Genomic DNA, 19,903 nt, shown 5'->3' on the forward strand with positions numbered 1-19,903 from the left:
CAGTCACTTGAAGTAGTTTCGACATGATAGGCTCAATAGAGATTATATATAATTCATTGGACTCCATGTACTTGAAAATGATTTTCTGGGTTTATCTAGGAGGCTCCCCAGATTGAGAACTGTTTGATGTTGGTTTCATCGTTGACAGTTAGTACATTATAGCATTTGAGCATTTCAATAATTGATGTACTCTAACTATTTGACGCTGCTTTCTCCATTAATTTTTTGTCTATTTATTTATGGTTTCACCAGACAGCACGTTTTGGCACTTAGCACTTTCACTTTAAACGCTGCTAGCTACATTCATTTTGATATGGGCATATTTAATCATGTTCAATATTGGTATACTTTATCTTTGAAATGCGGATAATTTGTTGACAATATAGGTTTACTGCTCCACTGACAGAAGCATTTGTACTGTTATATTTTTCTTGCACATAATGATTCTAGGTGCTTCCAGAATTTTTTAACATAATCTGTTTTTTTAAATTCTGTGTCAATGTTTACATGTGCTTTTCTGATCCAATATGCATTTATGCTTTTTAGATCATGTTTTGAATTTGGTAACTGGGTCATTTTTAAACCCCATGAACTGATCAATTTGTCTTGTAATTTTTTTATTTAATTGGACAAATGTACGTTTATGCCACTTGTAAAGTGGAATAATGCACCTGGTATCAACATTGGAGCAACTATTACTATTTTATATATTTTTTTCTGTCAACATTGAGGATTAATGTGGTTCTTTGCATTGATGTGGTGCATAGTATTTTTTCCATTTCCATCACATTGGCTAACAGCGTGTCATATGATACTCCTGAACTATTTAAAATGTCTCACTCACCTGATCAGCACTCATGTGATCAAGGCCACTGCGTTGGCTGAAAAGCGAATTAAATAAAGCACGATATCCTGAACAGCAGAACAGCGTATTCCGGAGTCCGTTTTTCTCTGTATGGTGCCTGCATGCATCGTGGAGTGTGAACAGGGTGATTCATTAGGTGGGGGCCGAGAAAAAAGGGGAGTCCCGAAACGTGTTTTCTACAAGTTAATTTCCATAGGAAACTTTTGTTGCAGCTACAGCCCGAAGTGCTGAACGGAATTACACCAAATTTGGCAAAGAGGTAACTCTTTGTCCAGAGTGCACTCTTCGCTTTAAATGGTGTAAATACGTTCAGTAGTTCCTGAGAAATCACAAAATAAAAAAATATCGATATCTGGTGACCATGGTGGATCCGCGAACCCTCCTGAACACGATCTTGACTCTGATTGGCTGCCAACACTTCAAACCAAGAAGTGTTGGCAGCCATCTTGTGACTCAGTAGAATGGAGTCACAAGAAAACAGGTTAAAAAAAGAAAAGGGGGCAGGGCAGAAACAGCCTGACCTCCTAGGCCTGCTCAGGGGGTCCCACAGGGACCCCTAGGGCCCTAAAAGGCATTTTATAAAAAGAACATCTGCAGGATTCGCACTGGGTGTGCAAATCCCACCGAAAATGTATAAAAACGAAGCGCGGTTTTGCAAATGTTTGTGGCCGAAATAACTCTTTGTACATCCATAATTGCACTTTTGCATCACCCTTCTGAAAAGTGACAAGAAGAAAACAAGGCGGTGGGGCTTGGCCTCCCTGTAGGTTTTAATGTTCACTCACTGAGTTGTCTCTGTGCCCGCACCGCTCTTATCAGAGATCGGAAACTGTTGATAGGAAGTGAAAGCACTACACAAAAATGAACTAAAAATATTATAAGTAAATGAAATATCCGAAAGGAGCTCAGCAAAGGTCTCCAAATGTAGCCAGAGTGAACATTAGTGCCCAGAGCCTTGGGAACTGAATACTCTTAAGCCGTTTGAAAAGGTAGCTGCACAGAAGACAGTGACATGAACAATTGTGCACAGCACTATCATCAGCAGAGAATGAGCACATGTGATAACTCAGCAGCGTGTTTTAGCGCTTCGAAGACCGAATAGGGCCCAGAAATTCTCCTGGGTTAGCATGAGTGTCTTGAGTTATGATGCCGCACCTGTAGAACACCCCACAGGGAAAGCCTCTGGCACATTTAACTCTTACACAGTTAAAGGATGAAGGTCACACTATCTGCCCTCCTGGCAGAGCGCCATCATAGGGTTACTCATGACACACAAGCCACGGTGCCCGTATTTAGGATAGGGAGGGTCTTCTGAGCCCCTTCCACCCATGGTGACACAGAGTTGGGAAACCTGGAAACACAGACAGCAGTCTGCTCAGAACCTAAAGCGCCAAGAGGCCAAGGAATTGGCCAGCGATGCAGTATACCAGATTTAAGTAGCATAACTTATAGACATTATTATAAAATTAACTGTAATGGAATTATGGGCGAGGTCACCGGATATAGGGGCCATGTGCTGGGCTCAGGTGGAGTGAGTATGAATGGTGAAAGAGTTGTGGGCTTCTTGGCGCAGTCATCAGCTGAAGTGATCTCTCTGTTACAAAATGCAAATGCACAGTGAGATATGAAAATGTTTGATGAACTGATTCGGTAAATCACCTTCTACAATCTGTGTATATATATCTTGTTCCCGCAAAGTGATCATACAACTTATTCTAAGGGTTAGCTATCTAATGGAAGAGCAGAACTGTGGTTTGGCATTTGATAGCAGCCTGCATTTTTAAAGACTTAAAGACAGGGCTCATTTTGATGTAATAGTTTTTTGAGGGCTGTTCGCGGCTGCCTGTGGTGGCCTAGTGAGGAGTTTTAATATAGCATCAAGGACGCCTGGCTGTGATTCTGCGAGAGGTACAGTTGTGGTCAGCTGGTCCTTTCCATAAGTGTGTTTTTGGACGGTATTTCATAAATCTCTTACCTTCAGGATGGTTGGCGAGTACATTTTGATCTGTGGCTTCTAATTTAGGGATCAGGGCCCGCTAGAACTCTCCTTAATGAAGTTGGCCTAAACATGTCATTCTCGGATCCTCTGATGAGAGATGGGTCATTCAGCTCCTGCTCCAGGACAATGGTGCGCTATTCCAGGCACTGGGAGGGTGGGGCTTCAAGTTCAGGGGCAGCACCGAGCCCCTGGGGTAGAAGCTGAGAAGGTATCCCACGTGGCTGCTGCAGAGCCCATCCCACAGCATTTAAACTAGTCACAGAGCTGAGGCATATCCATTTTAGACTTCGAATATATTTTTTTCTATTCACTCCTGAAAGTCCTAAACCGCTCTTGCGCAGACATACTTATGAAATGAAACTCAAAATGGATAACTGACCAGGAAATGCCTCATAAGTCTTGTTTTAGTTATCAAGGTAACATAGAGGACTTCTGTTGTTTCTCTATGTTCAAGTGACATGCCCCATGCTGCACTGGGGGTAGTCCGGTTGTTGAGCGATATCACGGCCACTGTGTTGTGGGCTGCACGTGGATACATTCCCAGCCCTCTTGGCCTGGCTCTTGGTCTCTATATCAAAGGCCCTGGGGGATGGGGTCCCCAGGACCCACAAAATATTATGAGAAGGAGGGCCACACAGCCCCCCTTCTAAGGAAAGAAAAAAAAAATCTGGCATCTTGCGGGAGGCCCGCCCCCTCCCTGCACCACTCTGCAAACACGCATTCTGGGTTATGGGATTAAGTCCCCTAGAATCGTAGGGGCCTTAGGGGCCAATTAGCCCACCAGGTACCTTCAGTAAGCCCCACACAGTGGGATTGCTGATAGGTGGTTCGAGACCACGCCCCTTTTTACACCACTCTGCAAACCCGCCTCTTGGCGCACTGCCGGTTGGGCAATGAGGTCCACATATGTCCTGAGAACCTCAGGACAAAATTGGACTTCATCCCCTGAGCAGCAGTGCGCCAGGAGGCACGTTTGCAGAGTGGTGTAAAAAGGGGGCGTAGCCTCTGACCACTCTTAGCATTCCTTCTGTGTGAGGCTTACAAGAGATAACATGAGGGATAGTTGGCCCCCCGGGACCCTCAGGAGGCAAGGGGACTTCACCCCCAACTAAGAGCGCACCAGTAGGTGCATTTGCAGAGTGGTGCAGAAAGGGGGCATGGCTTGCGTGCAGCTCTCAGCAATCCAGCTATCTGGTGCTTACTGGAAGTGTCAGGTAGGCTAGTTGGCCCCTAAATACTCATAGCATTGAAGGGGACTTTAATCCTCATCCAGATCGCATCAGCGAGCACGTTTGCACAATGGCGTGCAAAGGGGGCGTGGCCTGCTATGAAAACTTACCAATGCTGCTGTGTGGGACTTACTGGGGTTAATAGGAGGGGTAGTTGGCCACCAATGACATCCTTGGGGGCCAACTAAACCTCCTGTAAGTCCCACACAGTGGTATTGCTAAGAAGTCTTTGGGGGCAACGCCCTCCTTTCTCCACCACTTTGCAAACGCACCTCCTGGCACACTACGGGTTGGGGTATGAAGTCCACTTTACTCATGAGGGACTTTGGGGGCCAAGAAGCCCTCCTGGTACCTCCTGTAAGGGATGTACGACATTACAACGCATGCTTTTACATCGCATGCTTTTACAACGCAGGTTTTACAACGCATACCATTACAACGCATAGTGCTTTGGGGCGCTGGATAGTGAATAGTTTAATTTAATATTCCAAATCCAGTCCCCGTGGATAGTAGGGAAGGTGTTGGACAGTAAATTAAACCTATTCCCTATCCTAGAGCGCCCCCCAGCGCAATGCAGTGTAATGGTTTGCGTTGTAAAAGTTGCGTTGTAAAGGCCCTGCATGGTAAAAGTTGCATTGTAAGTGATGTTTCCCCCTGTAAGTACTACGCAGCGGAATTCCTGAGCCCTGGTCGGAGGCCCAGCCCCCTTTCTGCACCATCTGCAAACGCAATTACTACGTTATAGTTATAAATTACCATTTAAAAAACCTTAGAAATTCACTGAAAAAAATCATAGGTTTCAGGGACATTATAGTTAGTGAGGACCCAACCTTATCAGCAGATGAGTCATTGGTTTAGTCTGAGTAATAATCCTGTCATAGTGCTACTTACAGCGTGAAGGGTGAGAGAGAAGTCTGCATCCATGCCAACCTCAAGTTTTTAGGTTGACAGAATATTGCATACAGAAATATTTTATTACATAAATATTGGTGCCCTAAAATTGTTTACAAAAATATCATCACTTTAAAGGTAAATTTCCTATTAATAACTCCAATGGGTCAGTAAGTAAACTGTACTTTTTAAACAAAGATTAAAAGAACATCTGAAGACTGAATCAGACCTTTCAAAAGGCCCAGAAGATATTTATTTAGAGTCATGTAAAACTTTATTGCAATCAGACCAAGTATTTGATTTTCAGAAACCCGACAACAGGTCAGGAAATTGTAAATCTTACCAGGAAAGTTTTCCAGGGGAAGACAAGCGTCAGAGTAGCGCCCGCTGCAGACCAGAACAGCATCAAAGATGGCTGTCTCTTGCTTACCACCTGTCTCTGTCATCACCTCCCACTGGCCAGTGGTAGAGAAGTCTGCCCGTTTCTTAACACTGCAAACCTTGGTCTAAAGTTAAACAAACACAAAAATATTTGAAACATAGTGTTTACATTAGCAGTAATGCTAATTAACACATTCATTGAAATGTTTATAGTCATTAGCTAGGTTCTTCAGAAGGCACCCATTAAATGCTGGTACAGGGCATCAATCTTCAAGGAGCACATGTTTTAGAGAGACAAAAGAGATAGTGACGAAGTTGGCATATTCATATAGTATGGCTGTGCTGACCATGGAGCGGGAAAATTGTCCTCTGCCCTCTTTATGTATGTTTGCTTGTTGCTTTAGCCCATAAGCCGGAGTGAGGTTTAATCATTTGCATTATTGACCCAATCCACATATAGTATTGCTACAGTGGTAAGCTGTTTGAGGCTTGTTAAAAAGTGTATTGTTTCAGTAACCCTGACATTTATTTTACTGTCTCTTTTCCATCAGTAGCACTTACTTTTGGGCCTCATTTAGGGTTTGGGGAGCAATAGAATCCGTAATTCATAAGAGAATCCAGTTCAAGCTTATCATGCTAGGCACAGGAAGGGTCCACAGCTAATTCAGGGGCAGCTCATTAATTTGAGCAGAGAAGCATCACCCTATAAGCCCCAGAGCTGAAAAATAAAATGGCAATAAAGTTTATTTATTGCCATTTTTCAGCAACCAAACTGCCAGGACGGGGCGGGCCATTGTTGCAGAGTGGCAGCAGCAGGGAGCGTTGTGCTAAAGCTTAAAATGCACACGTCTCTTTGGCCAGCCAAACATGCTAATTTTAAACTTCTCTAACCTAGCTGGATTAGAGTAAGTGCAGGTGAGAGAGCGCAATTTGAATATAAAATATATAGTAGCCATATTTAGATGCATATGTTATAAACGTAGGAATGAGACGCATATCGTAATGTAAAGTTGACGATAATAGCATAAAGGTCAACTAATGTGATAACATGGTATAGGAAATGTAAATGTATTCACATGTTAAACATGCATTAGATTTAGAAGGCCTGTATATATGATGGGTAGACATAGAAATGTGTAAAATGTGTTATGAAATGTAGAACGTGCAAAGTAGAATACATGTACGTGTATAACTTTAAAATGGAGTAACATGAGAGAAAAACGTAGGGAAATGTAACGTGGAGAAATGTGCAGAGAATTTATATAACGATGTAACCAGTGAGAATATAAACGTTATACTCTACGTAGTTATATTCTAGGTAAAATGTATTCAAGCATGACTAAGACTTTGCTAAAAAGTACGAATATATAAATGTATGTTAAAGGTTACACTGTGTAGAGGGTTTTGTAGGAATGTTAGAAGAGTTTAGGTCATTTGTGATTATAACCCGACTGACCAAGAGTTCGCAGGAGCTTAGTCAAATGTATGTAATTTAATGGGCTTGTAAAAGTCGTAAATAGCTTGATGTGGACGTGAGAGCCAAGAAGTCTAGCACTTGTTAGATTTAAGGTGACAATGCCGGACGGAGCTTATTGCTCGTACGTGAGGAGAGACACTTAGAATTTAAACTGTGTTTTGACAAGACCATTCACAGGACCCAGAAGGGTCAAGTTAAGCGAAATGGAGTTAAAGTCTTGTCTAAGGTCATTTGACTTTTTGCGCTAAAAGTGTCAATGAAGGTAGCCAGCGAGATGATGAAGATGACATCTAAGGAGAAGGGTCAACTTAATGAACGACGCAAGGAGTGGACCAATGGAAGAAGCAAGAAGTTGACATCATCGGGGAAAGTCCGTGGTGGGCGTCAAGGGGCGTTTCACCCACACGATGATTGTGTATTTTAGGGACAGCACCCCGGGGATAAGATAGCGAAGGCGAGCGAATAGCCCAGCAGGGAGCTCAGAGAGAGAAGGGCGAAGGGTAGATGCCTTGAGCAGATGCGCTGAGAGATCAGAGCGCAAGGGAGCAGTAGGCCGAGGACCCTTAGAGAGCGGATGGGTAGGCAGAGAGGGTACTGCTTCTAATATTTAAGAATTCCTTTAGAGGCTAAGAGAGTTTGAACTTCTTTGGGAGTCAAACTGCTGACACCTTTTTAGGGAAGAAACTCGCGAAGTAGGGATATCACATAGCATAGAGTAGGGACAGTTTTAACTTGATTATTTTATCTTACTGCAGATGACGCAGAAGGAACCACTTCACACTGAAGCTTTGATTGCGGATCTAGAGATTGATTCTGTATTTTGTATACTTTGGGATTTATTCTGTAAGGATTGTATTGCATTCAGATTAACTTCATATAAACTCTTAAAACTTCATCAGTTGTAAGTGGTTCTTCAGAGTGGCGTCAGTTAATGGGGTTTGTCTAACCTATGCGGGGGTTGTCTTTTACTCAATGACAGATAAAACTCGATCCGAATTTGACGAATGAGATAAGTTATTAAATTGATCATAATCATAAATTGATATCAAAATCTCATTCCCAGCAGTTGGTAGCAGAGTATGATGGTTATCTTCTTGAGGAAGACGACCTAGGCCAGGTTAGTTTACCCCAAGGTCCCTAGTCATCGTCGACCAGAAGAAGAATTGCAGCCGAAGACGGTGCTGACGGTGCATCGAGAGAAAAGCAGCGGAGTCGGTCAAGAGTGAGTATAAGGGTCATGCGTTGTAAGATTGCGGTGTTTTATGTTGTTCCTGTGTTGTAATGTCAAGCGGAGTTGAATGCCTGTAGTGTGATTGAGGGAAGGTTGAGAGCGCGCGCAACCGGATGAAATCTTATGTCCAGAGGACCTAAGTGGTTCGGGTGTATCGAACACCCAGAGTAATTTGTCTACCATTGAAAGGGGGTCATGAGGTACCATTGATTTCCCGACAGACCGATGATAGGGGGAGCGTATGAGTGAGTGAATGAGTAACGGACGCTGGTCGTACGTTTACTGTGTGTAAGTAACCTATCAGTTGAGGCAAGTGTCCGACCGTAAGAGGAAAGACGCTGTGCCAGTTGAGGTGACAATTACAGTTAGACTGTGGCCGTACAGTCAGAGAAAAGTGATCGCTTGGACGGAAGTAGTCATTTTTCAGTGTATGAATGAAAACGCATGTGAAATCGTGAGACGAGTTGAGAAAGAAGGAGAATTGCTGCAAGAGAACGAGTGACGTCAGCATAGAACCGCGCTGAGATTGGTTAGTTTATCAGACGTCAGCAAAGAGTCGCGCTGAGATTGGTCAGTCAGCGTAGAGTGGCGCTGAGATAGGCTGACTAGCGAGAGTCGCACGGGAATTGGTTGGTTGGTTGTCATCGGGACGTAAACAAGGAAGAGTAAGAGGAAAATTGTAGATTATCGAAAATGAAATGTTTTAAGAGTTTAAGAGCACTCTTTAAGAGAAATAGAAGAAACTTATATGCCGGAGAGGAAGCTCCACCAGAAGGCACACCAGCTTATTATATGGCAGTAAATGTAGGCTTACATTCGATACTGTGGATTTCCGAGTGGCACAGGCTAACTGAAGGGCATAAAGAACTGGCGTTTCCGAGATTTGGAACGTTTAAACTAGATGTGTTGAACCAGCTGAAAGCGACAATGCTTTCAACAAGACCTCTACCGAGGCCAACACAATTTGAAGCACTTGGTGTGTGGTTTAGAACAGCACACGAAAAGAGCGTAAAAAGGCGCCAAGAAAGAGTGAGAAGATCGGTAAAGGCAGTGCAGGATGCTAAATGGGACGAGGAAGCTAAGAAATGGAGGGTTCAGAAGATAGAAGCAGAGAAACTGTACCCGATGCTAGAAGTTACGGGAGAAAGGAAACCTATAGAACAGGAAGATGAGGAAAGCGAGTCGGAGGAGGATCTGATAGAGAGGCTATTAACAGATAAACCACCTCCATACAGCGGTGAACTTGCGAGTCCCATATTACCGCAAGCGGACGGAGCTAGGTGGGGGGAATATAAATCGATCCCAGTAACGGAGTGGGACGCTAACAAGACTGAGGAAATACCCCAAACTAGTTCTGAACAGAGAGTAGTGGGAAGATTTGTGGTCCAAAAGGTTCCTGAGACGCAATGCGCAAGGTCGTACCAAATGCCAGACGCTTTACAAGTTCCTGTTACCATAGGCCCTATTGTGTCAATCTACAACCCAGAAGGGGTCCAGCAGGAGGAACAGGCACGATGGGACAGTGAAAGAGCAGAAGTGGAGAATAGGAATGCCACAATGAATCCCCAAAGGCAAATACTAGCACCGATGAGTCGGAGTACCCCATTAGATTCTGCAACGGGTCCCAGGATAGAACAGGGAGGTCAAAGAGGGCCAATGGATTTGAGGGGTCCTAAACCGAAGTCTTTTAAGGAGTTAAGAGAATATTTGAAAGAATGGGAAACTGTCGAAGAGGCTCGGGGTAGGAGTTTAGAAAGGGGACCTGAATGGAGAGAAGAGGACAACAGGATTCTCTCTCATTGTGGAGCTGGCGAAAGCAGCCCCGAGTGGGAGAGAGGAAGTCAGGAAAGCAGAGGAGATACTTGTCCTACCATTAGCGGCAATAGACAAAGGTGCGATGACAGGAGCGCAGGGTGTGGCGAAGTGCCTCGCGTCACCTTCAGTGAAGGGGAACGTAAGACACAGGAGTACCGGAATACCTTTAGGTGCACACACCATGCCCCAGGTGAGGATGTGAGACACTGGAATCACGGAAACATGGAGAGTCGCGAACCGTCTCGACATGCATCCGGCGATAGTGGACGGTGTCAGGAGAGCATAGGGAGTCGAGAAACGTCTCGTCATTCATCCGGTGATCACGAAAGAGATCACGGGAACATAGAGGGCCGTGAAGGACCTTATCGTCTATTAAGCGACACCAGACAACAAGCGTGTTACAGTGGGTTAGAACAGAACGGTGGATCCTATCTCGTATCTGGAGAAACCGAGCCGAAAAGACGGAATGTAGGGTTGGGGGACGGAGCATTATTCCACCATACCCCACGCGAAGACGGAAAGGCTTGGGATCTAGAGAGGTGGGAACAGAGAAATGGAAGCAAGACTCCTCATAACTCACCTGTGCTCAGGCGTAGGGCGCATAGTGGAGGTGAGAGGGATATGAGAGAACAACACAGAACAGAAATGCTGAAAGCTGAAATAAAAGCAAAACGGCTTGACGTAATGAGTTTGAAGTCAGACTTGGATGAAATGATTGATGGCACAGTGGCACTAGAGAGATTAGACTTGTATACACCAGACAAAATATTGTTCTTATCCAAGGACATTACTCGGAGGGCGAGGTCAGCTCATGAGAACCTATCTAATTTGGCAAACAGGTACATGGTAGACCTGTCGCGAACTAAGGCTTTACAGAGTAACCATAGGCTAACTTGCACAGATCGGGATCTGGATGAGCGTAGAACGATCGCGCTGAAGGTACACATAAGGGAATTGATCCTAAGTATCAGAATATGGAAAGATCTGGATAGATGGGAGGAAAGATGGTCCAAGAAGGGCTCTGTCAGACGGAGTACACTTGGGAAGTCCCAGGACGCAGATTTGATGCGAATGGAAGCTTTCCCTTTGCGAGAAATTGCGAATGGAAGCTACGTTCACGTGCCCTGGAGTAGGGGGGATTTGGCGGCATTTACCAATTCCTTCCCAAAGCTTAGGGATAATCCCGTCGAGTGGTACAAACAGGTAGAAAGATTCGTGAAGATCTCGAAGGTACTATGGATCGATTTGAACACACTGTTCGATATCGTAGTACCCGGAGATTTGTGGACGGCGTGCAAGCTTAGTGTCGAATGGCCTAATTGTGAGCCTCCGAGAGATACCCGGACGAATGGTCCATCAGTTAGAGTCATGGAAAAATACGAGAGAGTAATAACATGGCTAAAAGAGAAAGTGCCGGTGCAAGACATAGACTGGGTTAAGATAGATCGAACTACTCAGGAACCGAAAGAAACAGTTCATGAGTTCTATGAGAGATTATTGAAAGCATTCAAGCAGTACAGCGGGTTAGATGTAATGGATCCTAAGGACATTGGACAGTTTGTTTCAAAGTTTGTCCTCGGATTGAGACCGGAAATATGCCTAATGATCCAACAGCATCTGATTTGTTGGCAGAACAAACCTTTAGATGAAATTCTGAGGTATGCAAGGTATTGTAGTGACGAGATAGACTCTAAGGCAAAGAAGCTTAAAGAAAAGTTAATGCTAGTGCAAATGCAAGCTGCTGGAAAGGATAAACCACGGCAGCAGGGAACAGGAATGCAGGCGAAGAAACAGAATAATCAGAGCAGAGATGAGGAAGAAAGACCGAGACCGAGAATGGATATCGCGACACTGAAAAAGACGACGAGATGCCATCAGTGTAACGAGGTGGGACACTGGCGACGCGAGTGCCCTTACAATGTTGAGTCAGGGGAATTAGAGCTGGAGGAGGAAGAGGTTCAGAACAACATGGTTAAGGGAGCCACAGTCCCGAAGGGCAAGTTTGTCAAAGGGGGGACTCAGACTCCTCGAGCCCCGTTTCCTCAACCACCTCGCATCTCAAACGGAGGGAAAACCTACAGACAGATGCCATTGTTTGTAGGAGGAGAGGAATGCTACTACGTTGATCCACTTACAGGGCAACGGGCGAACAGGGAGGAAGATTGTACTCTAGGAGCCGCCTTGGAAGTAGATCAGAGAGGACCATACGTAGAGGCTGAAGTAGCGGGATGTCCTACAACCTTTTTGGTGGATACGGGGGCCACTCGATCCACGTTGAGATCCGCGGTAGTCCCAGGTCTGCCAATATCAGGAGAAATGGTTCAGGTGGTAGGAGTCGCGAACAAAAGGATGACGAATCCCCTGACCGAACCAGTGTCAGTAAGGATAGGGAATTACAGTGACGAACATCAGTTTGTGATCTGCGATTCTAGTCCTGTGTGCTTACTAGGGAGAGATTTGCTGTGTAAACTGAATTGCACGATACATTGCACACCAGAAGGAGTAGAAGTGCAGACCAATGACGAGGATGCTGATTTCAAAGTCGTAAATTCACAAGAGTGTGTGGAACTATATCCTACCTTAACAGTGGAGGAGCTTCCACAGGACTTGAGGGAGAAAGTCTCAGCTGAGGTATGGGATTTTACTGGGGAAGAAATAGGATTGATCAAGGGAGTAGAACCAGTAAAGATCTTGGTAAGACCCCACGCTGAGTATCCAAGAACACCACAGTATAAGCTAACGCCAGAAACGATTGCAGGAATAAAGCCTGTGATCGAATCCATGATCAAACAAGGAATACTGAAGGAGATCGTGGGTAGTCCATGTAACTCCCCGATTATGGGTTTGCAGAAGCCTAGTGGAAAATACAGAATAGTGCAGGATCTTCGGAAGATTAATAACATTGTTGTTTCATGTTGTCCAGTGGTACCGAATCCATCAGTGATATTATTTCAGATACCGTTCCAAGCTGAATGGTTTACAGTGATAGATTTGTGCCAGGCTTTCTTTTCGATACCTTTAGATGAAGAGAGCCAGTATCTTTTCGCTTTTAAGCTGGAAGATCGCGTCTTAACATGGTGTCGTATCCCTCAGGGGTATACAGAAAGCCCATCGATCTTTAACCAGTTATTAAAACGAAACCTTGAAAGTCTAGTACTGCCCAAGAATTCGGTTCTAGTCCAGTACATAGACGACCTCCTAGTTGCGTCAGAAACTGAGGAAGCTTGCAGAGAAGACACCATAACCTTGCTAAATCACTTGGCCAAGAACGGACACAAGGTGTCTCCAAGTAAGTTGCAATATTGTAAAACTGAAGTGCAATACTTGGGCCATAGGATTGAAAAGGGAAAGCGGAAGGTGTCTCCAGACAGAATAGAGGCGATTATGAAAATGAACGCGCCTACAACACAAAGAGAAGTCAGGATGTTGCTGGGCATGGTCGGTTATTGTCGACAGTGGATAGTAAACTTTTCACTGAAGGCTAAACCGTTATTACAACTGACGCACAAAGGAGTAAGTGATCCGGTACCATGGGACAAAGATTGTTTGATGGCATTTTTGCAGCTGAGGGAGGACTTATGTCGCGCCCCGGCTTTGGGAATGCCAGATTACACTAAACCTTTTTTGCTTTACTGCTGCGAGAGAGAGGGATGCGCTTTAGCGGTTTTAGCTCAGATCCACGGAGATGCGCGCAGGCCAGTGGCGTATTTTTCGGCTACATTAGATCCAGTAGCCGCAGCGTTGCCCGGATGTCTCAAATCCGTAGCTGCAACGGGTGTCAGCATCGAGAGATCCGAGAGCGTGGTGATGGGACACCAGTTAGTGGTGTATGTGCCGCATTCTGTGGAATTGTTAATGACCAGGACGAAGACTCAGCATCTGACGAATAGCAGGCTCACACGCTACGAACAAGTCATACTGGCTGCCGAGAATGTGACCCTAAAAAGATGCTCTGTCTTGAATCCTGCAACCTTGATGCCACTTCCGAATGAAGTGGATGATGAAAATTGTACAGATCATGACTGCCTCGATGTGACTGAACTATGTACCAAACCGAGACCTGATATCGTAGATGAGCCATTGACAGACCCAGACGAAATTTTCTTCGTTGATGGTTCATGCGTAAGAAACGATGTCGGTCAGCTGAGAGCAGCTTATGCAGTATGCACGATTACCAGAGTTATAGAAGCCGCTTGCCTGGAAGGAGTACACTCCGCACAGGTAGCTGAAATTGTTGCTTTGACTCGTGCTTGCTTAGCAGGCGACAAACTTCGAGTCACCATATACACCGATAGCCAGTATGGTTTCGGGGTAGTTCACGATTACGGGCAGTTATGGTCTCAAGGAGGTTACATGACCTCCTCGGGTTCTCCCATTAGGAACGGAGAATTCGTGAGACTTCTGTTAGAGGCTTTGCAAAAACCTATGGCCATAGCAGTGGTCAAATGTGTGGCACATACAAAGAATCTTGATTTTGTGTCACAAGGAAACCGCTATGCGGACGAAGTAGCGCGCTATTGCGCGGAGCAGGGATATTCTCACACTGATGTCAAGGTGGGGGGAGTCCAGGAAAGAACTGAATTGACCATGTTGCTAGATACTGTAGATACGTGGGATGAATTAAGAGCTGTACAGGAAAATGCACCAGATGATGAGAAAAGGAGCTGGGAAACAGCAGGGTGTGTAAAAAGCGAGATGAATTTTTGGGTTTCTGCCGACGGAAGGGCAGTTTTACCAAATGAACTTGTTAGTCCAATGGCAAGGAAATTGCATGGATCAGCACACATAGGTAGAGATGCTATGGTGAGAGTATTCAGACAAACGTGGTTCAATCCTAAGTTTAGAGTAGCGGCAGAAGCAGTGTGTCAGCGATGTGCGATCTGTCAACAACTAAACGTGGGTAAGAGAACACCAGTTACATTGAGTCACATTGGGAGGTCTGGGGGGCCTTTCAATAGGATGCAGCTTGACTTTATAGAAATGCCTCCATGCAACAGACTTAGATACGTTTTAGTGATTGTCTGCATATTTTCTAGATGGGTTGAGGCTTACCCTACACGTAGGTGCGATACACTTACAGTAGCAAAATTGTTGCTTAGAGAGTTGATACCGAGGTTTGGGGTGCCATCCTCTTTGGAATCGGACAGAGGAACTCATTTTAATAGCGAAGTGGTGAAGATGCTATGTTCAGCTTTGAATATTGATCAGAAGTTACACTGCAGCTATCGACCAGAAGCTTCAGGGATTGTAGAACAAATTAACAGTACCATCAAGTCCAGACTGGCTAAAGTTTGTTCATCGACATCCCTGAGTTGGCCAGACGCACTTCCAGTGGTTCTTATGAGCATACGTAGCACACCTGATAGAAGAACAGGCCTCTCTCCACACGAAGTGCTAATGGGGAGAGCTATGAGATTGCCATCGGTTCCGACTGCAGCGCTAGTGAACATCACAGACGATTTGATCTTGGACTACTGCAAGGGACTATCTGATGCCGTTAATTCTGTGTCCCTCCAGGTCCAGGCTGCAGAGGTTCCATCAGCACAAGACTTGTGCCATGACCTGAGTCCGGGAGACTGGGTCCTGGTGAAGAAGCATGTCAGGAAGAACTGCTTAGACGTGCGTTGGAGAGGACCGTTTCAAGTCATACTTGTAACGAATACCGCAGTTAAGTGTGGAGGTCTGCCGAACTGGATACATGCCTCACACACCCGAAGAGTGCCAACACCTCCAGAAGAAACATCTCCTCTCTCGGATGAAAATCCGACGGGAAGCGGAGAAGCCATAGAGGGGGAAAACCAAGCTGTGGAGGTGATCGAAGAAACTGAAACTGTGTTGGAACAGGACGACGAAGGTCAGGACACTAGTGGGACCGAAGTCGCCTCAGGAGAAGAAAGTAATTGGGAGTCCGACACAGATATCGAGCAGACTGAGAGTGACCAAGAGACAGGTCCTAGAACAAGGAGCGGAAAGACAAGGAGTAACGAAGCCAGTTGGCCGGAGAGAAAGAAAAGGCCAAGTTCGGAAGAAAAGAAAGAAAGAACACTTGTCCCGATCGCTGAAGAATCGGATCAGGAGGAAGAAACGACAGACTCAGGAACTGAGAGTCCACGAAGATCGAGAAGGGTACGTGTGCCCTGCAGAAGGTACGCCACCCCAGAGTGGACTTATCTAGCAGATGTCTTGGGGACAGAAATCTGGGAGAGTGAAGAGCGTGAAAGTAATCGATCTCGATCCATTTGTGGCAGTGGAGATATGGATGTTGACGCCTGGACTCGAGACTGAGGGGTTACTGACTTTCACACTTCCCATACCCCCATACTTGAGTCGGATTACAGATTTAGTATTGAACAGATTACAATTTCCAACATTCGGTCATCAAATATCAGAGGAAGAAGATAAAGTCATTCGGTTTGAATTGTTGGAACTTGTTGCAAGAGCTGCAGGTACGAGAATAATTGTTGATACTTAAAGACTTTGTATATAAGTTGTAAAGAAGAAGATAACCTAGCGCCGAGTGGAAAGAAGAATAAAATTAGGGATTACATTTAGAGGACGGAGAAGGGCTAGGGTTGTCTACTGCTAAAAAGAGAAATGACATTTTTGTGAGAGAAGAGACTTTGTTGATAAGACCACTTTAAAGACTAAGAAAGCAAACAAGCAACCAAAGACTGGAAAAGAGAAGTTTCGCTAGAGAACGAGGTACGCTGTTTGATAACATGGAGAACGGAAACCCAAACCGAAAAGCTAGATGTATAGTAGGTACACTTATAGCAGTAGTGATATTTCTCATAATTACAGTAGTGACAATATCTTACATAATAGGACATGAGAACGATAAAGAAATAGCAAATGTAAAAACTGTAACGACTTTGAAACCTGTTCTTGTGGGGAAGAACGAAGGGAACAATGCTATACGTGAAAAGGCGTTACTTACAGATGAAGCTCGTAGATTACACGTAGACGAGTCACAGGGAAATTTTAGGTCAAACGCATACGCTAAACTGTTATATGAATATATCGATGCCATGGAGGCCAAGGATTGCTACGTTTGTATGCAATTGCCGGCTTCTGTAGACGAAGGCATTAGATATCATCATCTCCCATTGACTTATGGGATAACATGTAGTTTACTGCTTAGCATATTTTATGGTAGAGAAGGATTTGAGTACTACTTTTCAAATTATGATTCGGTACTGCCTGAAGTTCCGAATTATAAGCAAATGAATAAGTGGGACTATTACAAAAAGGAGGATAGACTGGCTAAATTCTTTCTTCCTTGGGATACATTAGATACATCATATGCACGTAGAAATAATCTGACTTGCAAAGTGTCAGAGGTAGAGAAAAGGTTTATTGCACAAGTAGATGACCGATACAGAAGGCAGAAGATTCTAAAAATGTCAGGACAATGGAAAACCGATTGGACAGAAGAAGAGAAGGCACATAAAAAGAAAGGTAGCAATGGTCCAATAGCATTGGATAGAACGCAGAGAGGAAAGCTATGTTTAACTCGAAGCAAGACATATTATGAGAGTGAATTTGTAGGTGAAGTTAGTTGCGAGCACTCTTTTAAACTGGAGTACTACACGAAAGATTTTATGAAAGGGATGCAAGCTATTCCGAATGTGTATTTTGTATGTGGGAGAAATGCCTATGTAAAACTACCTGACAATTGGTATGGTTCGTGTTACTTGGCAATTGTCTTCCCCAAAATATATCATGCAAAGGATTTAGCGATCATAGAAGGAAAGGCTTCGACGAGAACGAAAAGGGAAGTAGGAGATGCAGAGGTAGTAGGAGATGTATTTGGAGCGATGTTTCCATTGTTAGGCTTGATCCTCAACGATGTTAAAATTAGAAGGTTAGCGACAGTCGTGGATAGATTGTCTGCCAGTACTGCAAGGTCATTAATGCTAGTAGAAGGTGAGATGCAGTCGATCAGAGCAATGGTTCTTCAGAACAGACTTGCTCTAGATGTAATACTAGCAAAAGAAGGCGGAGTTTGTAAAGCTTTGAAGGTTCAGGAATGTTGTACTTATATTCCTGATAATTCAAAACCACTTGAGAAAGTTATACGGAACATTACACAGATTCATCAGGAGATCGAAGATTTATCAAAGATAAATGTTTGGGAAAAAGTTGGAAATGGAGTGGGAAAGGTTGGAAGTTGGTTTGCTAATCTTGGCAAAAGTATAATATGGTACATATTAAAGCCTGTATTAATAGTATTAATTTGCATAATTACATTACTAGGATTAGTAAAATTATATAAATGGTATAGGACGAACCAGTTACAAAGATCGATGAGAGATCAAGAAAGGAGATTGGCTATGTTACAAGATCAACAGTATAAAAGTCTGAGAGCACTCGAATCGATAAAAAGAGGAAATGAGGTAACTAGTTCTGTATAAAGGATCGTATTCAAATTGCTTTTAGTGATGACTCCTAAAAGTCATCAAAGGGGGGAACTGAGAGAGCGCAATTTGAATATAAAATATATAGTAGCCATATTTAGATGCATATGTTATAAACGTAGGAATGAGACGCATATCGCAATGTAAAGTTGACGATAATAGCATAAAGGTCAACTAATGTGATAACATGGTATAGGAAATGTAAATGTATTCACATGTTAAACATGCATTAGATTTAGAAGGCCTGTATATATGATGGGTAGACATAGAAATGTGTAAAATGTGTTATGAAATGTAGAACGTGCAAAGTAGAATACATGTACGTGTATACCTTTAAAATGGAGTAACATGAGAGAAAAACGTAGGGAAATGTAACGTGGAGAAATGTGCAGAGAATTTATATAACGATGTAACCAGTGAGAATATAAACGTTATACTCTACGTAGTTATATTCTAGGTAAAATGTATTCAAGCATGACTAAGACTTTGCTAAAAAGTACGAATATATAAATGTATGTTAAAGGTTACACTGTGTAGAGGGTTTTGTAGGAATGTTAGAAGAGTTTAGGTCATTTGTGATTATAACCCGACTGACCAAGAGTTCGCAGGAGCTTAGTCAAATGTATGTAATTTAATGGGCTTGTAAAAGTCGTAAATAGCTTGATGTGGACGTGAGAGCCAAGAAGTCTAGCACTTGTTAGATTTAAGGTGACAATGCCGGACGGAGCTTATTGCTCGTACGTGAGGAGAGACACTTAGAATTTAAACTGTGTTTTGACAAGACCATTCACAGGACCCAGAAGGGTCAAGTTAAGCGAAATGGAGTTAAAGTCTTGTCTAAGGTCATTTGACTTTTTGCGCTAAAAGTGTCAATGAAGGTAGCCAGCGAGATGATGAAGATGACATCTAAGGAGAAGGGTCAACTTAATGAACGACGCAAGGAGTGGACCAATGGAAGAAGCAAGAAGTTGACATCATCGGGGAAAGTCCGTGGTGGGCGTCAAGGGGCGTTTCACCCACACGATGATTGTGTATTTTAGGGACAGCACCCCGGGGATAAGATAGCGAAGGCGAGCGAATAGCCCAGCAGGGAGCTCAGAGAGAGAAGGGCGAAGGGTAGATGCCTTGAGCAGATGCGCTGAGAGATCAGAGCGCAAGGGAGCAGTAGGCCGAGGACCCTTAGAGAGCGGATGGGTAGGCAGAGAGGGTACTGCTTCTAATATTTAAGAATTCCTTTAGAGGCTAAGAGAGTTTGAACTTCTTTGGGAGTCAAACTGCTGACACCTTTTTAGGGAAGAAACTCGCGAAGTAGGGATATCACATAGCATAGAGTAGGGACAGTTTTAACTTGATTATTTTATCTTACTGCAGATGACGCAGAAGGAACCACTTCACACTGAAGCTTTGATTGCGGATCTAGAGATTGATTTTGTATTTTGTATACTTTGGGATTTATTCTGTAAGGATTGTATTGCATTCAGATTAACTTCATATAAACTCTTAAAACTTCATCAGTTGTAAGTGGTTCTTCAGAGTGGCGTCATTTAATGGGGTTTGTCTAACCTATGCGGGGGTTGTCTTTTACTCAATGACAGATA

The 19,903-nt window shown here is 44.0% G+C and overlaps 1 protein-coding gene across 2 annotated transcripts in view; it reads right to left on the reverse strand.

Moving 5' to 3' along the window:
* LOC147747789 (flavin-containing monooxygenase 1-like) overlaps positions 1 to 19,903 on the reverse strand; it is a 472,774-nt gene that overhangs the window by 296,335 nt on the left and 156,536 nt on the right. For both annotated transcript variants that reach the window (XM_086955833.1, XM_086955843.1), the window contains one exon: positions 5,328 to 5,490. In XM_086955833.1, the coding sequence (XP_086811959.1) occupies positions 5,328 to 5,490 (163 nt within the window). The remainder of the gene's footprint in view (positions 1 to 5,327; positions 5,491 to 19,903) is intronic.

This window comes from Lissotriton vulgaris, chromosome 1_1, assembly GCF_964263255.1.
Source record: "Lissotriton vulgaris chromosome 1_1, aLisVul1.2, whole genome shotgun sequence".
NCBI lineage: Eukaryota > Metazoa > Chordata > Amphibia > Caudata > Salamandridae > Lissotriton > Lissotriton vulgaris.